This window comes from Bombyx mandarina, chromosome 23, assembly GCF_030267445.1.
Source record: "Bombyx mandarina strain Sakado chromosome 23, ASM3026744v2".
Classification (NCBI taxonomy): Eukaryota; Metazoa; Arthropoda; class Insecta; order Lepidoptera; family Bombycidae; genus Bombyx; species Bombyx mandarina.
In genome coordinates, this window is record NC_143229.1 from 196,606 (window position 1) to 217,051 (window position 20,446).

General features: G+C 41.3%; 1 protein-coding gene across 2 annotated transcripts; it reads right to left on the reverse strand.

Moving 5' to 3' along the window:
- Window positions 1-4,253: 4,253 nt before the first annotated feature.
- On the reverse strand, window positions 4,254-19,144 carry LOC114243776 (organic cation transporter protein). 2 transcript variants are annotated; one of them, XM_089737712.1, is made up of 8 exons: window positions 18,974-19,144; window positions 17,359-17,658; window positions 15,896-16,124; window positions 15,209-15,464; window positions 14,009-14,337; window positions 12,190-12,487; window positions 8,895-9,076; window positions 4,254-7,918 (listed from the first exon to the last, which is right to left on the reverse strand). In XM_089737712.1, exons 2-8 carry the CDS (start codon window positions 17,559-17,561, stop codon window positions 7,754-7,756), a joined length of 1,662 nt encoding a protein of 553 aa, XP_089593838.1. In that variant the 5' UTR covers window positions 17,562-17,658; window positions 18,974-19,144; the 3' UTR covers window positions 4,254-7,753. The 2 variants fall into 2 exon arrangements, with proteins under 2 accessions (XP_089593838.1, XP_089593837.1); XM_089737711.1 differs by lacking the exon at window positions 18,974-19,144 and having other exon boundaries at window positions 17,359-17,929.
- Between the last annotated feature and the right edge of the window lie 1,302 nt (window positions 19,145-20,446).

The following is a 20,446-nucleotide window of genomic DNA, read 5'->3' on the forward strand; positions in this document are numbered from 1 at the left end:
CCATGATCGTCAAAATATGGAACATAAATACAATAAAAATTGATAATTTATTTCGTTACATAAATAATAATAATAATAACGCACATTTGGTAGTAACAAATTGATCCTTATATCAAAATAAATACTTCTAAATAATCTAATACTTAAAGTAGATAGAGTTTGTCTTTTACACTGCATCATTTGAAAAAATATTTGAATAATTATGACTATAAGCAACCGAGTGCACGATATTATGAAAGATGAAGATAGAACATTCAATAAGATCAATAATAAATTACAGTTCCCGAAGCAAAGCGAGGGCGGGTCGCTAGTTAAAAATACAGGAAAATTGAAGAATTACCTACAATGCGTTCCGTTATCTTTGTTTTTGTTAAGGATTTGTGTTGTAATTTGATAGGTACTTGATAGCTGATAGAGCTCTCTGCAGTACTCTGCACTGGTCGTCAGCAGCGAGTGATTCAGAAAATCAAGACGACAGAGGATCGGACATTGAGACGAAATAATATGAACGCAATGTAGATTTGCAATGTAGAGCACACACACAGAACTTCAGTTACCGTTTTCCAAAAAATCGATAGACTATCTCGTGGTCACTCGTTAACAAGATTCCAGTTGCTATCTTCAGACTAACTTTGAAAATGTTTCGTCATGAGACGTAGGTAGATACAAATAATAGGCAACTCTACTCAATTCCTGTTCCCAACAAACTTATGATTTCGGGCTTATAATTCAGAGGACATCGGTATTTACACTGTGTTGTGAGCTCCTGTTTGTAACCACTGAAATATGAATCGTAAACGACTTTTGAAAATGTAGAATAAGATCGCTCGAGACTTTGCATTGGCCTCAAAATGAGTAAGAGCTTTCAGGCTGCCGTGTGTTTGGCCTCCAGCATCATTACCAGATAACTTAGGAGCTTCTTCATCTGTTGGCTGTGGAATAAAACAAACCAGCACGTTCTGGAGGCAGGCAACATCCTTGCGTTTTACTATATGTCGATAATACAGCGCTTATCTCTTACCCTTCACAAATTGTATTCAATTATTAAAACGCATTTTAAAAAATGACAGGCGCTAAAGGCCGGTTGAAATCGGCTTGATTAGATTTTTTAACAACTTTAGAGAATGTGGCATAATAATTTGATAGTAGTCCACGACAATTTGGAGCTCCTAAAGTTCCACAAGACTGTGGAAGTGACGAAGTTTTTTTAATTGTTATATATAAATTAACTCATTGTGCACTAATAAATGTTTCATGTAATAGAAAAAAAATCGATGTAAATAATATTTATGGTCAGTATATAACTGTATAAAGTAGAAGTGTCGATTAGACAGTAACTAAAATTGAAAGTCAGTTTCTTTAACTGTATCCCAGAATTAGAATATAGACCCCCGTATCTTTAGTCGTTCACACAAGCTTAACTCGGCTCGACTCAACTTCCAACGCACGTTTTGGTATGCTTGGTCGTAAAAATAAACTCCACTCAAAAGTCCTTGGAATATTTTCCTCACCGGAGTGGAGTAAATGAACTGTCAAGTCAAAGTACGTCGCGACGTACCTTGAACGTTCCTCAAGGCTAGTTTTCTATCAATGTCCAAATAGTATGTGGACCGCAAATGGAAATATATGATATTGTTGTGCAATGACCTGGATCTGTGCATGATTGACGCATATTTTCATAATTTTATTTTGATAATTTTTATTAATAAAGTAAATAGTTCGAGGTTAGACTCTTGTTTAGACTCGTGGTTATTTACATTCGTGGCTACATTTGAAACTCCTTATTTTATTTACCTACTTAAGAGTCTATTTATGCCAATAAATAAAGTCAATGCGATTATAAGTTTTATTTATATAATAATAAACTGGTTGTTGTGGAAAAGCACTTCAACAACACGATGCAATCAAAATCACACAAAAACAGCGAATAAAAATAAAAAACCGGGTCCGAAATCTAAAATAATAATGGGTTAGAAAATAAATAATACACTTTCAAATTTACCGCACGCACACATATTTACGAATAACTCAACAACTAAGGGTCGATTCGACCAAACAAGAGTAAATCTTATTCTTAGAATAACTCGTCAGTTAATCGAGAGTAAATCAATTTTACGTTTTACCATCTACAATTCTAAGAATAGTGGGCCTATTCGGGAATTGTTACTATACCGCCGTTTCGCACGGAATAACGGAGCTATTCCTAGAATAAAGTAATGGCGTCAGTCAGTCCAACATCTGATTTCTGTCATTTCATAAATATTTATTCTGTTTTAATTTCAAGTCAACGCAATGCACTAAATTATTATTAATAGTCTGGCATTGTATAATGCAACGTTTAAACGAAAAAAGACAAAACCACACGACAAAACTTGACAATTCCCTCAAACAAACAACAAATAAAAATAATACGTTTGACAGCTGGATATCTTACACAATAGCTACTTTTTCACACTAAAATACGGCAAAATCGAGTTGACGATTTGTATGCTCTTACACTATGCCGTTGAACAACAACATTTATTTGCCGGATTTTATTTTTGTTCACCATTCACTCTGCTATTCGCGTATTGTTATTCCTAGCGCAAGTATAAGTGGAAAAACGACTCGTATACTTGAGTATAAATTTAAGTTTGGTCGAATCCACCCTAAAACATCAAACAAGTTCAATGCTGCTAGAGTCAAGTGGCAGCTTGACTTTTAAATTAAACAATGACCATAGACTACAGAACTCTATGGGTTTGATGCTAGCTTGATCAAATTTTCCTCAAACTGATGACGTCGTGATGATGCAATACCACGGCTCTACCTCACTGAATAATGTAATGGTCAACTAAAAATACCAAACTCGAGTAAGTTTGGGAGGAATGCTCGAGCGGCATTGTATGAGTTAAGAGTGGAGGAATATTTGACGAAACGTCTAAAGATACGGGCAAGAATATTGTCTTCAGTTTACGCGAGTCGTAGACATAAAACTACTTTTACAACTTAATTTGGCGCATTTCGTAGTCCTATTTATTTTGATTATTACCAACGTTTTAATACTTTACAGTTTTTACACTCATGTCGTCCGTAAAGTAAAATAGTTTTAGCTTAGAACAGAAATTATTAAAATGTGCCTCCCAAAATAAATAAAGCAATTGACGTAGAAGAAAAGTAAGACGATTAAATTGTGATTGAAAGAACCTGATCGCGCGGGCCGTTTGATGCTGTGAAACTCTACGGTACTATGTAGCACAGAAGTACTTACTACCTTGTGATCCAGGATCTCACTGCAAGGGATACAACGCGAATATGCAGAGGAACTATAAACTTGCACGACCATCATTCATTCCTATGATTATTGAAAAATTATAGATCCGTTTTTGAGTTTTGTTATTTATTGCTATTTTCGGAGAATAGGGGTTTTGGTTGGTTCAGATGGCCTTTCCTGATTGGACCACTAAAACAATCAGTTTAGAAGATATAAATAATTTGAACAATAATAATATAGCATTCAGCTAAATACCTCACTGAAAAATTAGTAAATAAAATTTAAGTTTAATAATTTTTTGACCAGAAAGCTCCTACAATATTCAAATTGTTGATGTGTATGAATCCGATGTGTATGAGGTCCTTTCTCATTCTATAAACTGGGTCCCTAAAACATACTAAGTCAGTAATAAAGCGTTTGACATAGCATCGACAGAATACGTGCTGCAAATATCGTTTAAGAGGATGTAAAAAAACTAAATTTCTTAGTACCTACACATCACGGCTAATATAAAAATTTCAATTGAATACCACCACACACCACACACACCACCACAATTCAGTACCGCCACCACAGCCACTACACTCAACAAAAGTTGTTCAAGAAAATTTTAAGCCAACTTTCAAGGTAAGCATATTAAAAAACAATGAACTGTTGGCAACACGTGTGTGATGCAAAATACGTTGGCAGCTTTTAATTGAAATGGCGTATCAATTGAAATTGCGTAAAGTACGTCTTATAGCTCTATGAATTGCTAGAAGCAACCAGAAGTGAGTGTGTTTAAAAAAGTTGAGGGGAATGGCAGGGCTGACAAAAGTATTTTGAGGGCCACGTGGTAGAGCCTCATGGAGGAACTACAAACAATTCACTATATAATATCCTTTATTACATCGTTTTTCAGGTTCTGATTTGTATTAAAAAAATCAATAAAATCAATAATAAATTATAGTCCCAGAAGCGAAGCGAGGGCGGGTCACTAGTCAGTAATAAAACGATTTCATTTAACCAAAATTCTTTATAAAAAATAAAATAAAATATCTACAATCTAAAGTAATCTAAAATAATTATAATTTAAATGCATATAAATTTTTTTACAATCAAAGTTTACCTCTCTTTGCGAAACAAATCATCTGAATCAAGTGCACTGACAAACCAAAAATGCTATAAGGCTATCATCACCTGTCATTAACAATGCCAGCAATAACTAGCTGCCTACATATACTCGCACTACACAGTTTCCGTGTGGGGTGTGTGCTTCCAGTACAACTAACGTATAGTAATCGGCAAACTTCGTGAGCAAATGACCTTGACTGCGCAGAACCGAATTTTAGATCACTTTGGTGGTGAGGGTGAGGCGCGACGGCAGGGGAAATCGTATCGAGCGCGTTATTGGTAGATCAGTCGAACCCTGCGTCCCGCACTGCGCCCTCATTCCGCTTGCTCCCAAAAGTACGCTTGCGTACAGTGGAAAGTCTATCGTTATTAATCGTTAAGTTATTTGTTATAATTGCTTGTGGACTTTGTTGCCATTGCTATTTGTTGAGTGTTTGTTGATTTTTTATAAAACATACACTATGCCGTGACAAACTGGTGTAGTACTTAAAAGAAAGGGTAGAAAATTTGTGTACGACGTATATTGCTTCTTTATAAAACATGGGAAGAATGATATGGAAAAATTAAAACAGACTTCGGAAGCAACAAAAACATCAGTGAGTACTGTTAGGTGCATTATTAACGAAGCTAAAGGCTCTGGCTTGCTCGCCGTGTTTCGGACTCCGGGTAAGAAAAGATCAGGGAAGAAGAAAGTTACCGGAATGGATAGTTTCGTTCAATCTGTAATAAAAAGATGTAATCATAATAACTACATAACAAGCAGCGAAACTCCATACCGTAGAAAGGCTTCGAAAAATTTAAAGAAGATATAAATTTTAATGGCTCGGAATTAAGCTTACGACGGATTATGAAAGAGCTAGGCTTCAGATGGAAAAAAAGAACAGAAAATAATCGGAAGCTGGTAAATGAAAAAAGTAACATTCGATTACTACGAATCGAATATCTTCAAAAAATAATTAATTATAGACAAAAAAGAAGACCGAATCGACCGAGTTGTAAACTACGCCGATGAGCCCTATGTCGACTCATCACGATGATAGCGACTCGGGTGATGAAAACAGTGATGATGATGATGGTCAAGATTATGATAACGAAAAAAAAATTACAAATACCAGCTTCGCTTCAACTGAACCAAGACCTGGCAACAGCTCTAGTTTTGACTTAATAGAAGGAATATCTATTTTACCCCAAGATTAAATTATTACAATTATTAACCTATATGTTTTGTTGATGTTCTAATAAATATATAAATAAATACATATGTTGATTTTAATAATTTAATAGCATTATGACGCAGAGTAAGTAATGTTTTTGCACGTGAGTGTACCATGCGCAAACTTACCCCCACTACGTCGACAAATGCTCAAGAAGTTTGCCGGTTATTATACGTACGTACATATCAGTGCGGGCGCGCGTCCAGCTCGGAGTCTACCTCCGCGACTCTTACTCATACACAAATTATATTTTTTATAGCTAATGATAAATAGTTAAACTTTTTAGTCACTTTGTGCTTTTCCTACTTTTATTTATTGCCTAGATTTTTAGCGCTATAAATACTTTCACATTTACTTTACACATTCTTGCAGCAGGGCATACGTATCAAACTTGAATGCCATCATCCGCTGGTGCATAAGCTCCAAGTTCTAAGTGTGTTGGATCACAACTAACTAACATTTCAGACCGTAATACACGACTGATTTGAAGGTAGACATTTTCTTGCCGAATAGTCAGGCAAATTGCCATTTAATATAGTTACTTCAGTAAAACATTATAAAGAACTTATTTATTGTAACACCCTTTATTTATGGTTAATATAAGTTCAACTTGATCTGTATGGCCGATGCCGTTTTGCTTAGTTCCTTTGGCTACCAAAACTGGAGCCTGCAATTTTACAAGGCATCAAAAACTTTTCTGCCTCAAAGATAGTTTCTGTCTGTTCGTTATTGTTTCTTTTGATACCTAGTACAGGATGGCCCATAAGTCCTTTGAAAAGTAAAATTTGAATAAAACGAACAGGGCGCGCGTGAGCGGTGCAGGGGAAGCGGGGGGAGTAACTTCGGTTTCTGGGAATTTAGTCGCGATGGAGCGTTTTACCGGAGCGGACCGTGCGTTTTGTGTGCGCGAGTTTTATAAAAACGACAATTCGGCAACCGTTGCGCGGCGTAAATTTCGAGAACACAAAGGTTTACACAACTTTGACGACACTCCAACTCTTCAAACGATTAAGAACTGGGTTGCTAAGTTCGAGGAGACCGGTTCGACGTTAGATAAACCGCGGTTGGGTCGCCCAAGGACGTCACGTACGGAACAAAACATAGACACAGTGACACAGTCTATTCGCGAAAATCCGACACAGTCAACTCGTAAGCGCGCCAGAGCATTAAACGTATCCAGGACATCGTTACAACTGATTTTGAAGAAAGATTTACATATGCACCCTTACAAAATTCAGTTGGTTCAAGAATTAAAGGAAACTGACGGTATTCAAAGACAAAATTATGCGAATGAAATGTTGAATCGGTTTACTTCCTTCAATAACATAATGTTCTCTGACGAGGCTCATTTCCATCTTAACGGGCATGTTAGTAAACAAAATTGCCGCTATTGGAGCCCCATCAATCCAAAACTTAAGCATCAGAAGCCCTTACATAGCCCGAAAGTGACTGTTTGGGCCGCTATGTCAGCCCATGGTATCCTAGGGCCTTACTTCTTTGAGGATGGCAGAGGGCGCGCAGTTACTGTTACGTCGGAGCGATATGTGGCTATGATCGAAGAGTTTTTCATACCAGAATTGCAAAACTTTTCAGGCTTTAATGCCAGGACGTGGTTTCAACAGGATGGGGCCACTTCTCACACCTCTAACACTGCTATGCCCGTTATCGGTCAAATTTTTCCTGGCAAAGTTATCTCTAAGAGAGGAGACATTTCCTGGCCTCCACGTAGTCCAGATCTGACCCCGATGGATTTTTTTTTGTGGAGCTACCTTAAGGCTAAAGTATACGACACAAACCCGCGGTCAATTGAGGCCCTAAAAGAAAACATCCGCAGAGAAATGACAAGCATTTCAGCAGTGACGTGCCGCGCAGTCATCGACAATTTTAGACGTCGTTTGCAAGAGTGCCGTGATCGCAACGGATTACATTTAGGAGATGTTATTTTCAAAAAATAATTCCCGTTTTTTAAGCTTTTTATGTAAATAAAAATTTAATTCATAATGTAATTAGTTTTATTTTAATAATTTTTTTTTCATATCAAAGGACTTATGGGCCACCCTGTATTATGACGGAAATCAACAGAGCTCATGAGTTTAATATAAAATGAAGAATGTTGTTTTGTGTATTTTAACGCTGATTACTTAAAACTAGTATGATAATTCGTAACATGAGATTAGTTGCTTTGTATCTTGGATTGAGGAGTGCCAAGCGCCTCTGCCTCTGCGAGTGTGTTCGGCATCTTGGTGCCCAGGGTTTCGGGCTGAGTGAGGATCAGCACTCCGGAGAGGAAGCCCATAGCGCCGAACATCACTGTAGGTATGCCATGCCAATACTCCATCTGTACAATAATGTTAATTGATAAAAAAACAATACTTGCAAAAATTTAGCGAAATCCTAAACCCTTTTGTTAATATGGAGGAATTCCACTGGTATTCTGAGGTTAAGAAAGGGAAAATACCGACGGTGTGTGCGAAGTCTAACGTCCAATCTACACTTGACGACTTAAGAAGTGAAGGAATACTGCTGGTTTTCTTTCACTGTACAATGTCAAAGGGGCCTTCAACTCGAAATTGTATAAAACTTTGACGGTAGTTAGTGTGGCGGGTAGCCATCATACAACGCAAGATATTCGACAGATGTCTGAATCTCGCTTACGACATTTTCAAGTTATGCTCGCATATACACAAGTTCCGAACGACAACATTCGGACCGTCGGTCTACCGAGCAAATATCACCCGCTCGGTGGAAGATCTATCCTCCGTCGTTTAAGCCTTCCACAGTTAGAACAATATTTGTGGCGGTATCTGTCATACAAAACAAGATATATGCTTAAATCTCGCTTACGACATTTTCAAGATACCTTTGCATATATACAATTCCCGAACAAAACAGCATTCGGACCGTCGGTCTACCGAGCAATATCACCCATAAAAATTATTCGAGATCACGAAAACTACTCTTACTACAATGCTTCTCCACGTCTTCCTGTCCTCGGCGGTCTTTATAGACTCGGTTATTGTCAGGCCGGTTAGCCTCTTTGCCAGATGTGACCAGCGGGTAAGCGAGCGTCCGCGTGAGCTTCTTCTTTGAACTTGACCAACTATCATCATCTTCTCTAGGTTATCAGAGTATCTGCGAGCGATGTGACTGAAGTACGTGAGAATACGTTGGAAGCAGATAGCGGACAGAACGGATAACTTGGTCTGTCGTGCAGTTCGTGGAATTCGCAGCATTCGCCTTCAACACCACATTTCAAAAGCGTCGATCTTTTACACTAAAATGATGCTAAAAAATAGGAAATTTTTAAAACTTACTAAAGCAGGAGTGAGTGGAGCAGTGATGGATCCGATGCGCCCGATCATGGACGAGAATGCGAGCAGGCTGTGTCTGTACTGCGTGGGGTACAGCTCGGACGTGAACAGGTACAGGGATGTGAACACCATGGAGATACCGAACTTGCCCAGAAGGAATATTATCAAGCGAAGAACTGTCATGTCTGAAAATTGGAGAATAAATTATATTGATTATACAGGGTGTCTCGCAATGGATGTATCAAACCGAAACGTGGCTACAGTATTAAAAATGTAGATCACTTTATAAATGTTAAAATGTACCAAGTCGTAATTATTAGTTATTATTAAACAAATATGAACTTGTAAGTCGTTTCAACTGTTCGATGACAGCCCTGCGTTTATAAAACAAAAGTACAGTTAAGTCGTTCATTCAATTAGACGCGACGGAACGAGATACACAATCAACTCATTCAAACTTATTCCAAACAATGAATACGACAAAAAATGCAAACATATTACTAATTTTTTTTTTAATTACTTTAATGACTGGACGAGCTCACGGCCTAAATGGTGTTAAATGGTCACCCGCCTGGTCCCTCGATCGATAAGGACGGCCGGTTTTTTGAGCCGGCTGCTTCCGAATGTCGGGGGGCCGGATCAGGTTTTGCGCCGCCTCTACGCGAAGGTGGTGCGATCGATGGCCCTGTACGATGCGCTTGTATCGGCTGAGCCGCGCAATCGCGCTGCTATAGCTCGGTTCCTGCGCCGGCCGCAGCGCACCGTTGCCATCAGGGTCATCCGTGGATATCGCACCGTCTCCTTCGAGGCGGCGTGTGTGCTGGCGGGGACGCCGCCATGGTAGCTGGAGGCGGAGTCGCTCGCTGCCGATTATCGGTGGCACAGCGAGCTTCGTGTTCTGGGCGTGGCCCGTCTCTCCAGAAGTGAGTTGCGGGCGCGGAAGGCCCATTCTCGGCGGTCCGTGCTCGAATTGTGGTCGAGGCGGTTGGCCAACCCCCCGTGGGCTTATAGACTGTCGAGGCGGTTTACTCGGTCTTTGATGACTGGTTGAATCGTGGCGGACGACACCTCATCTTCCATCTGGTACATGTGCTGACTGGGCACGGATGCTTCGGGAAGTATATGCACCGAGCTGAGCCGACGACGAGGTGCCACCATTGGGGACACGACCTGGACACGGCGAAGCATACGCTCGCTGTCTGACCCGCTTAGGAGGTGCAGCGCCGTGTCCTTGTCGCAAAGATAGGATCGGACTTGTTGCTGCCTGGCGTCGTAGCGATGGCGATGCTTGGCGGCGACGAGTCTTGGAAACCTATGCTCGACTTCTGCGAGTGCACTATCTCGCAGAGACGGCGGGACGGGAGGTGGCGGAGCGGGTGAAGCAAAGCGCTCTTCACTACGCAGAAATCCGCCGCCACCGGGCAGGGGGTCGGGACCAGGGTCCCATCCGTGACCTGGCGCCCTATGAGCTTCGGGCTCCACCCTCTTTATGCGGGGAGGGATTCAGTAGTGGGGCGGGGTGCTTTACACTACGGCCGTAATAGAAAGCCGCCCGTAATAGGAACCGTGATGGTAGACCGCGTTCCCCCGACCGCTCTTGGGGAAGATGCAACGTGGTACCATCAAGGTGGACTCCCGGCCCGTCAACCGTGGGAACCGGTGGTCTTGTCGCCAGCGGCCGCCGGTCCGGCGTCTGGGGGACGGCGGGATGGATGCAATATGCTCTGCGTAAACCCTGTTCCGCCGTCTCAATAACTCCGACTGGGCTCCGGCCCGGTCCAGGGTAGGGCGCCGACTGTGAGCGGCAGGAGTTTTACACACATACCCCACCCGCTGCATGGATGGGAATCCGGCAATTTTCTCCTGTAGAAAAAAGAAGTGGTTTCTGGAGCCCTTAAACATCTACAACGTAAATGCTGCCACCCACCTTGAGACATGAGTTTTTGACTTGGTTTTAACAAGGTTTGGGTTTAAAGGGAATGCCTGTTGAAATTAGAAAATAAAATGTAACTCTTCTGAGACCTTAGAACTCATATCTCGAGGTGGGTGGCAGCATTTACGTTGTAGATGTCTATAGGCTCCCGTAACTGTAATCAAGTGGGCTGCGAGCTCGTCCGCTGTCCATCAGCTGTGACCGATCTAAGCAATTTTTGTTTGTTTGTTAAAACAACAAAATTGCATTCGCCACCTGTTTCGCATTGATAGCTGTTTAGTTAGACACACATTTGCAACAAACCCTGAGACGAGCGGGAGACGAACTCTGCTACTCAAAATAAAAGTTACGGAATCCGTTCTTGAGCAGAGGACTAATGTTGCATTCGTTGTCGTTTATACATATAGTGCTTCATTGAACGGTTTTGTTCAATTTAATTATGTTCTTTTTTTATTTCTCACATAGGTATATAAGATTACGCTCGATAAATGGTTCTTAATTTACGTCACAAATTTTAGCATATTTATTTAAGCAGCATTACAGCAGCATTACAGCAGTTGTATTTAATCTCGTATTAAAAGCTAGCACGTGATTTAAATAACGTGTTTTATTATCTTTACAATAAAGTATGTATTTTTATCTAGTTTAATAAATAAAAGGATATGTTTTTATCAGAATTGTGCGTTACATTAATCCGCGATATTAGTAAACCACGTGTGATTAGGGATCGATTGCGATGTAAGCTGTCGGCTCCCAAAGCCAGGAATAGAAGTTTAGTCGAAACACAATATGTACTCGAACGTCGATCAAAACTACGTAGTATAGGAAATCACTGTACAGAGAAGACCTTCCGGGGACTGGCCACGCGACCGCCGCCGGTACACGGACTTATACTCACCAGTGTCATGTATACAAGTACTCTCTATATATCGGGAGGCGTCGCGTGGCGCGTACTGTATGCTTAGTGCGAGTTTTTTAACGTTCTCGATAGCGTAAAAGTTAACTCAAATTTATAAACAATTGGAACACCGCCCAAGCGGCAAACCTAGACAAACGTTCCAACTCCATACCATAATTTGAGTTAACTTTTACGCTATCGAGAACGTTAAAAAACTGGCACTAAGCATACTGAGCACGGGCAAGTTTTATCATTGATCGTAACCCAAGTTCTTTGAGAAACATGGTTATATGCGACGTGAATCACAGTAAAATATTGCCTTTTGACAAGCGTTAGATCATTAACCAAAATAATTAACGAGAATAAAATATTACTTCGACGAGATACCGCACACCGAAGACCGCTTCACATCTGACCTGAAGCGTATTATTCCTGAGCGTTTGAAATGAGAACATGCAAAAACTTACCGTTAGGTATGAAAGCAAAGGCTATATTGCAAAGAGCACTGAAGAAGAATCCACCAGATAAAGTCGGCTTTCTTCCGACCCTGTCCAGAATCAAGACCGCAGTGTAGAATCCAGGGATTTCGATAGCACAGGTCAGGATGTAGTTCAAGTAAATGGTGTCTGATAAGCTGGCAGAGTTGATGGAGAGGCCATAGTACACGAAGGTCGTGGTGATCCACCAGATCGGCGTGGTGCACACACGACGGAGTAGGATAGGAGATTTGATTATGGTTCTGAGAACTCCAGGGTCTGCTTCTACCTGCAATGAATAGCATGCTCAGTATAGTTGTGAGTGACCTTGACTATCATACATACCACAGGAGTTCCACACAAAAGGAGTCGAACAAGAGGTTAACAAAAAAAAAACAATTTGATCCATAATAATTAAAGTCATGCAAGGAAAGATTTTAATTATAGCAATGCGATCATGTAGTTGCCATGTACGTAGATAGGTAATCTTATCCGCCGTAATCCATGCGAGTTAATAAGTTGAAGTCGTCGTGGCCTAATGGATAAGACGTCCGGTGCAATCGTGTCGAGCGATGTAACGGTGTTCGAATCTTGCTGAATCTTGCAGGTACCAATTTTTCTAATGAAATACGTACCCACTTAACAAAATGTTCACGATTGACGGTACTTACGTGTTAACGCCACCGCGGCAAAAATTCGGTTAAACTTTCCTTTATGGTCCGTCGATTTTGGGTCGGGGTGGGGTTTGGGTCAAGGGTTTACTCCCTGCACCATTCCCACTCCGCGGAACCCCACGGTTATGAAGATATCCACGGTTAATTTTTTTAATTTAAATTGCATTATTTAGTCAATCTCGAAGGGAGCTTAAGTTTGAATCCGCTTTATCTCCGGCGTTGCGGGAAGAGCAGCCCTTCCGCCCTTGCGTGCCGAAGCACGATCACTCGTGCTCTTGCTGCTCTCCCTCCGCGCCTCCGGTTTTTTATATACACTCTAGAGGTAGGGCAGACAAGACCCGGTGGAATGTGGGGTGCTCTGATTCGCTTTTCCATATTTTTCGAGTTGTCCACATTTGCTAACGCAATTTTTGCCGCGGTGGCGTTAATACGTAAGTACCCGATTGACTTTTATGGTGAAAGAATAACACCGTGTAATAAAAATAAAAACGCAAAAATTATAATTTGCGTAATCACAGGTGGTAGAACGCCTTGTGAGTAGGCACGGGTAGGTACCACCACCCTGCCTGTTTCTGCCGTAAAACCGTAGCGCGATTCAGCTTGAAGGGTGGGACAGCCGTTTTCCGTAGAACTGAGACTTGGAGCTCATGGGTCAAGGTGGGTGGCGGCATTAAAGATGTCTTTGAGCCCGGGTTACCACTTAACACCAGATGGATCATGAGCACGAGCAAAAGGAACGAACCTTCAAGTATAACACAACCGTAAGCTATAGAACGCGCGGAGATTTAGATTAGTCAAATTAACGGACATCATATCGTTTTAAACCTTTAAAATGAATTACATGAGAGGGCTGACCATCCGGACTGGTCGTCCAGTCACTGACAGATGATTATTAAATACTCTGAAAATTTATCAAATTATATGAAATAATTAAAATAAAGTAATTAGATGTCGGTGGTGACCCGTGTGTGGTAAAGTTGCAGTGTAGGTATCCAATCCTTTCTCCCGTGAAGCGGAGATTCATTGCGGTATGCGAGTGGGACAATCCTTACACAGTGCAAGGTTCCGTTCTCAACTCTCGAGGTTGATTATGACAGGTGAGACGCCTAAGCATGCATAATTAACAAACAACTCACGGGTTCCGCCGCGGCGACCGCCGCCGGAGGCCTCATCAATGCGTTCATAGACTTCTGACAAATCTCTCTCTTGTTAACCTGAGCAGCTTTCTCCAGGACCCGTCGGGCTTCATCAAATTTTCTCTTTGAGAGCAGCCATCTCACGCTCTCCGATAGTAGCCAGTAGTATGAGACGATAAGGAAACAAGGGATGTGGAGCGTCATGATCATGTACCGCCAGGGCTGGACCAGCCACGCGATCCCCCCGAGGACCACCTGACCGACCGCGAACATCGATGAGCAAGTCGCACTGGTAATGACTCGGTACTTCGGTCCCACGAATTCAGTGGCTGAAAATTGTTTTATATAAAACAACATGCTAGTGACAAGTCTCGCAGTCAGCGACGAGGGGCTGGGAGCCTGGGATCTCTGCTATTTACGACAACTAGTGAGGGGACCCGCAGCTTTATACATAATATGTGCGGCACGGCCAGGTGCCGCTGACCTCCCCATTTCTGTCGCGATACAGTTATGCGTTGCAGCTTAACGACTTGGGGCATCCGTTTTACTACACAGTTCAGACTCATGTCTCAAGGTGGGTGACTGCATTACAATGGTGATGTCTATGGGTTTTACTAAGCTTGCTCGCTAGTCTGTACAACAAACAAGTCACATTAGTGTTTGTATTTTGTTCAAATAGAACATAAACAAAATGTTCAAATCCAGATCAAATCCAATAAAGTCCGTGAGGTACGAGTATGTGTAGCAGCCACTTAACTCCGACGACAGACTCCTGCGTGCTCCAGAAACTCACTCGTGTAAATCACTACAATGCTAACTATTTCATCTAAGGCTTATTATAATTCATTCATAATAAATTGTAACTGAAGTAGTAGTAATAAAGTTAGTAGTAATAATAAAATGCTTCCTTTCGATTACTTTTTCTGTGAAGTCTCTCAGTGTACATTATACTCGTACACATTTACATAACAACGGTACTAGTAACCAAAACTAGACCACTGTGGGTCCACGGCCACACATATTATATGAGTATAAATTAAAGTTTTTATAAAAATAAACGTTAGATATATCAAAGATCATCTTCCCAGATGATAGATGAACGACGTTTTGTACAGGAAATATTGCGCACTCTTTATACAACTTCTTTAATATAATATAATATTTAAAAAAAAAACTAGAAGGTTGGTTGAATTCTCTCACCGAATATGTAGGCGGAGCTGAAGGTGCCGGCCCCCAGAGTCGTCTGTATTACCTGGAAAGCCAAGTACATAACGTAGTTTACGGAGAAGGCTTTGATTAAGCCAAATAGTGCCAAGTTGAAGACGCTGATCACTAGGGCCATACGTCTCCCGAAGCGGTCGGAAACATAACCAGTGATGGGCAGGACCAGCAATGTCCCCACGCTGGATAAAGTGCCGGCAAGAGCACGAAGCCACTCCTGGCACCCAAGGTCGAACTGTGAACAACAATATATTTTTTATTGAGGTCAGAAACTGTTACTGACTGATAATGACGGCGATAATCCTTCATCACAGGAGGTGTTTAATGAAATAATACGCGCTAGAGATATATTTATTTAGATAAATAAAATTGGTACCCGACTGCGAGACATGCGCCCTGTCAAAGTGGTATAACTTGACACTCGTACACTCCACTAAAACGCAGCGGTACCTAAAAGGCTTCGTTGTTGCCGCGCGTCGTCCGGCTCAGAAATGAAAATATCTGTTTGATATTCCCTGAGTGCTGTCACATGTCCCTCTTCAAACAAGTTTGAAAAGAGTCTCCAGTGGTAGGCGACGGTCTGACTGCATCTCCGACATTGCCAATGTTTGCTTACCTTTAGGTGGAACGTAAGGTCTACCGCCTATAAAAGAAAAAGGTACTCACGTCAAAAACAACAGAGTTGTCTCTGGTATAAATGAATCCATCGCACTCAATGGTGTTGGTCTGGAAGATGTTCGGCGGACAGTAGTCCAAGGTCCCGTTGATCCCGGTGACTGGAGCGAACCGCTCACAGCTCGCGAATCCAGAGTCGCTCTCAGGGATGGCGTTCGCCAACCACTCTCGGTCGTAATTCGTATTTTTCTCAACTTCCCCGCACTCTGGGATCCGACACCTGGACAAAAATGTAAAAATTAAAACGGACACTGTAATATAGCCTCGTAGAGATTAAATGAATCCGTGTTTTATAGTTGGTTCGTAAAATGTTTCCTCATAAACGTAACCCTCAACACAAGTTGAACTTTGATGAATGTTAGAACTTTGTTGTTATATTTTAACTAGTACAAGGTCAAATTATTCAATTTGAGATGAATGTCATTAAAACACTCTACTTGAATTTTCAAACTCTATACCGTAACTCATCATCTCTCACCATCGGTTCCAAAAAAAACACAACATTGTGTAGAATGGGGGAAATATGACGACGAAGCGATATGCATCGAAAGCATGTCTTATTAAGAGTAGAGTAACTGCTAGTGACTTGGTAGCCACAGCAGCGGCTCGTGAGGATGAAGTGACGGTATCGAAATGTAGCGCGTGCCGCAGATTACTTAGTCCTGCATAACACTAGCCTATAAATAGCATTGATCCCAATGCAACTGACGCCCTGACGACACTACAACAACCTGAGTGTCCCTAAGGTCTGTTGGGTGGTTCACAGATATAGCTTAGAACGAGATCTCCGTCCGGGGCCACGAATTTTACTTGAATTATTAGTGTTTTAATAGCATTATTATGAGTACAGCTTATCTTCATTGAATCAATAAACATCTTATCAATCAGTTTAATTGTTCGTATTAATTTGATACTGTTACTGGACAATTTTATGGGCTGCACCGAACAACTGTGGTTTTGTTTGTTGTTGTAGTATTAAACGAGTGGTTTTGTTGAAGTACCTAAATGATTAAGATCCTTCAGCAGGCCATGAGGTCGTCCCCATCCACCCTTTTACTCTCTCTGTTTTGAAATTTCTGCCCAAACCCCAATTAAGATTTGATACAAATTATGTGGTGCTAATAGGCAGTTTCTGCCGGCCACGCGCAATGCGCCTATTGACAGCAGCTGCAGTCTGAGCGTCATCAACTATGTACCAGGAAACCGGGAAACATTCGGTGCACATACATACACCAACAAAGAATTGTAGGAAATGACCACGCGTGTGGAAATTTTTCAAACCTACAGCTCAGTAGATCCACCGATCGTTCGAAGTTTAGCTATAGCTCGGTCAGAATTTCATGAGGCTGCTTAATTTATCAAGAGCTACCTGCTCCTACTACAACCGTGAGATTAAAACTATGACAAAGAAGCCCCCGAGGGTCGAGGTGCCGGGCAGTAAAAATAAAAATTACCTGTGAGGAATAGCCGCAGCAGAAAAGACGAATTCGCTCATGAAAGCCGACATGATAATAGGGATGGCAACCAAGAGAATGTTCCTCAACTGGAACAATCCAAACTGTCCCAGTTCGTTGATGAGCACATGGTCTAGATCTATTGGCTGGTCAAACGCGCTGCCCTTCCTCGCGGGGTCCACGCTGGGTTTTCTGTCTGCCATGTTGGAAATACGGAGGGATGGAGGCGGCACTCGGCGCGGCAGGTGCGGCTCAAGTGAACTGCTAATGAAATGATTCGCCTCATCTATAGCCGATAATCTGCTATCAAACGATAATATATGCACGCATTAACATACTTTTATTACGATACGCCTTTCATAGATTGAGGTTTTGTTTATGCAAAAGAAATCATTTTGAAGCACCGCTGGTCTAGTATGAGTTACTTGTCTTCTCGTGCTCAAGTCGATCGTGCTGATATTCTTCTATTAAATAGTCAATAAGCAGGGGAGTAACACGAGACAGAAGTCTCGATAGCATTGCAGTCACTGGCTATCCTGCAAACTCGGAAATAACTAAGACAAATAGCACCAACCCGCTAAGCTCTACATTACTAGTAAAAGCCCTGAGCGGATTGCGCGTGGCACGGCCGCCATTGCTGGCTCTAAAATTATCAAGAGCCAGTTCAGTTCAGTTCACGAATTACCTTCGCCGAAAATGACATTGTGCAAGTCGTGCAAGTTGTGTTCTGAGCTCATACAGTTCTCGTCCAATTTATTTCTAGCAATTGGGACTTCCGCTGAAGATATTATTGCTATTGACACTGTTATAAGGCGCTAGATGTATTTCTGATTTCTTAAAATGTTTTGGGCTTCCCTTTGAACGGTGATTAATACATCGTATCGTTAATTAAAACATTACAGAACGACTAACGTATTTATTTAATTTCGAAAACGAATAAATTACTGCCCTGCAGAACATTTGATGAACCGCAAAAATGATTCTTCAGAACCAACCCTACACAAACAAACATACACCATCGATGATGTATGTACTATGTATATAATTGGTAGAGGCTACTATAGATTAGTCTATACTAATCTCCAAAAGGAATAACAGTTGAGTTCAATCGCTGCCTTTCATATTGATTTCGTGTTGAGCTACGCAGAAGTATACTTATAAGCATTTGGTTTCAGTCTTCACTTTATTAGCTTATTCATAATAAAAAGAATCATAAATAACGAGCTAACTTTCGTTTTATTGAAAACTTTAAAGACCAAATACAAACAACGGGGTCAATAAACCCCGCGAGCCTTCGTCCGCAAGTGTGCTACACGTTTGTTATTAACTCTTTTAGTATAATCGAATATTCTACATCATTTATACAACTTACTTATACAGTATATATTAGCGTACGATCGTAGATGTGACGTGGTTAAGAAGATTGATACTGTACTAACGGCCACCCATAATATAGCTTCCCATACAACTCCATCTAACCTGGCCTGGTCGTGCAGTGAGCTCGCCCAGGGCGGTACCACGTTTCAGCTCCAGGCCTAAGAGCTGACGTAGCACGCTGGGTGGACGGCGAGAACGCCCTTTGCAAGTATAGAAATAAATGAACAACAACACACACCTTCCCTAGACAAATACCTCGCAAGGAGTATTGTCACTCCGACAGTACAATTACAGAGAGCACTTCAACATTTACATAATTTCAAAAACACATTTTAAAACATTGCTAAAATCTTGGAGCAACGATCGCCTCACTCTACGCGTGAACCGTTACTGGACGACTCAACTCGACGACTCAATTAAAATGAACCTACTGTTTCTTCTATACTGTATCCGCTTAAAGAGAAGATCATTACGAACCATAGACAGCCGGATGGTTAAATACTCTTATAGGATTAATATACAACCATTTTACTACTTTATTGGATGTCTCAAAATAGTAGAGCAAATGCCGCTTTCAAATGGATGTTAGAAGTGAAAGTTCAACATGAACTTTCGATCATCTGTAGCTTGAATCATGACCTATCCAAATTCTTTATAACTTTTATAGAAATACAAGTATTTATATTACCTGTGTGAATGTAAGTTGCCACCGTGTCTAACGGATATCATTAGTAACGATGACCCGTGCTCCAGTAGATGGGGACGCACTGACCATTAGAAGGGGAAATATAATGATCAGCATTCTTCAGAACACTAGCCATCCAACAATCGTTGTTAATCTCGTATTAAAGGTTTGATAAACTACTATTGGTGTTAAAATGATTTACTAAAGAGGGGGTGACTGTTCAACTGATGTTAATAAAATAAGCAGACTGGCAAGTGACCATCGTTAACCGTTTGGACGGGTATGCGGAACATTCCTTGTCCAAAACAGCTGTAGTGCCCCCCTGCCAGCTATAGCTATCATATACATACTTAAATCTTTTTTCGGCTTTTATTGCATTTGGATGGAAACCTTCACCTAGATGTGTCGCTCTTGAATTAATTATTTGTAATTTATCGTTAAATGAAATTCGTTTTGGCCCCGTTGTTATTGAACTGAAAGTGTTTGTTTAGTTGTCGTTAGAATGGTATTGTGTTTGTCGCACCCGCCGGGCCGCCCCTACGTTCCGGAGTGAATTTGGTAAACTCAGTAAATGTGTATCTAACTACATGTTTGTAATTTAATTTTACGATAGGTTTAATATTGTAGGAAGAAAATGAGTGTCAGTGTTCAGTGGCGATTTCGAGACGTAAAGTCACTCGGGTGAAAACCACGACCCTACTATCTCTGTCGCAAAGCATTAGGTCCGGACACACAGTCAAAGCACTAGCGACTTCCTTTAACTTTTTTTAAAGGAAACATTAACTTTGACATAACGGTGACCACTAAGCGCTGAAAGGACCACGACCACTCGTCCACTGACTTCAATTAATGTAGCAATAAGTCGACGAAACGGCTGAGGGGACCACCTCCTTCCAGGCGTCAAACAGACTAACGAACCTTTGGCCCTAAATAATCTGATGACGTTTAAAGCAAAACCATACATCGGCTTTCGTTTTTTTTTATTGCCGAGGCAGACGAGCTTACGGCCCACCTGATGGTGAGTGG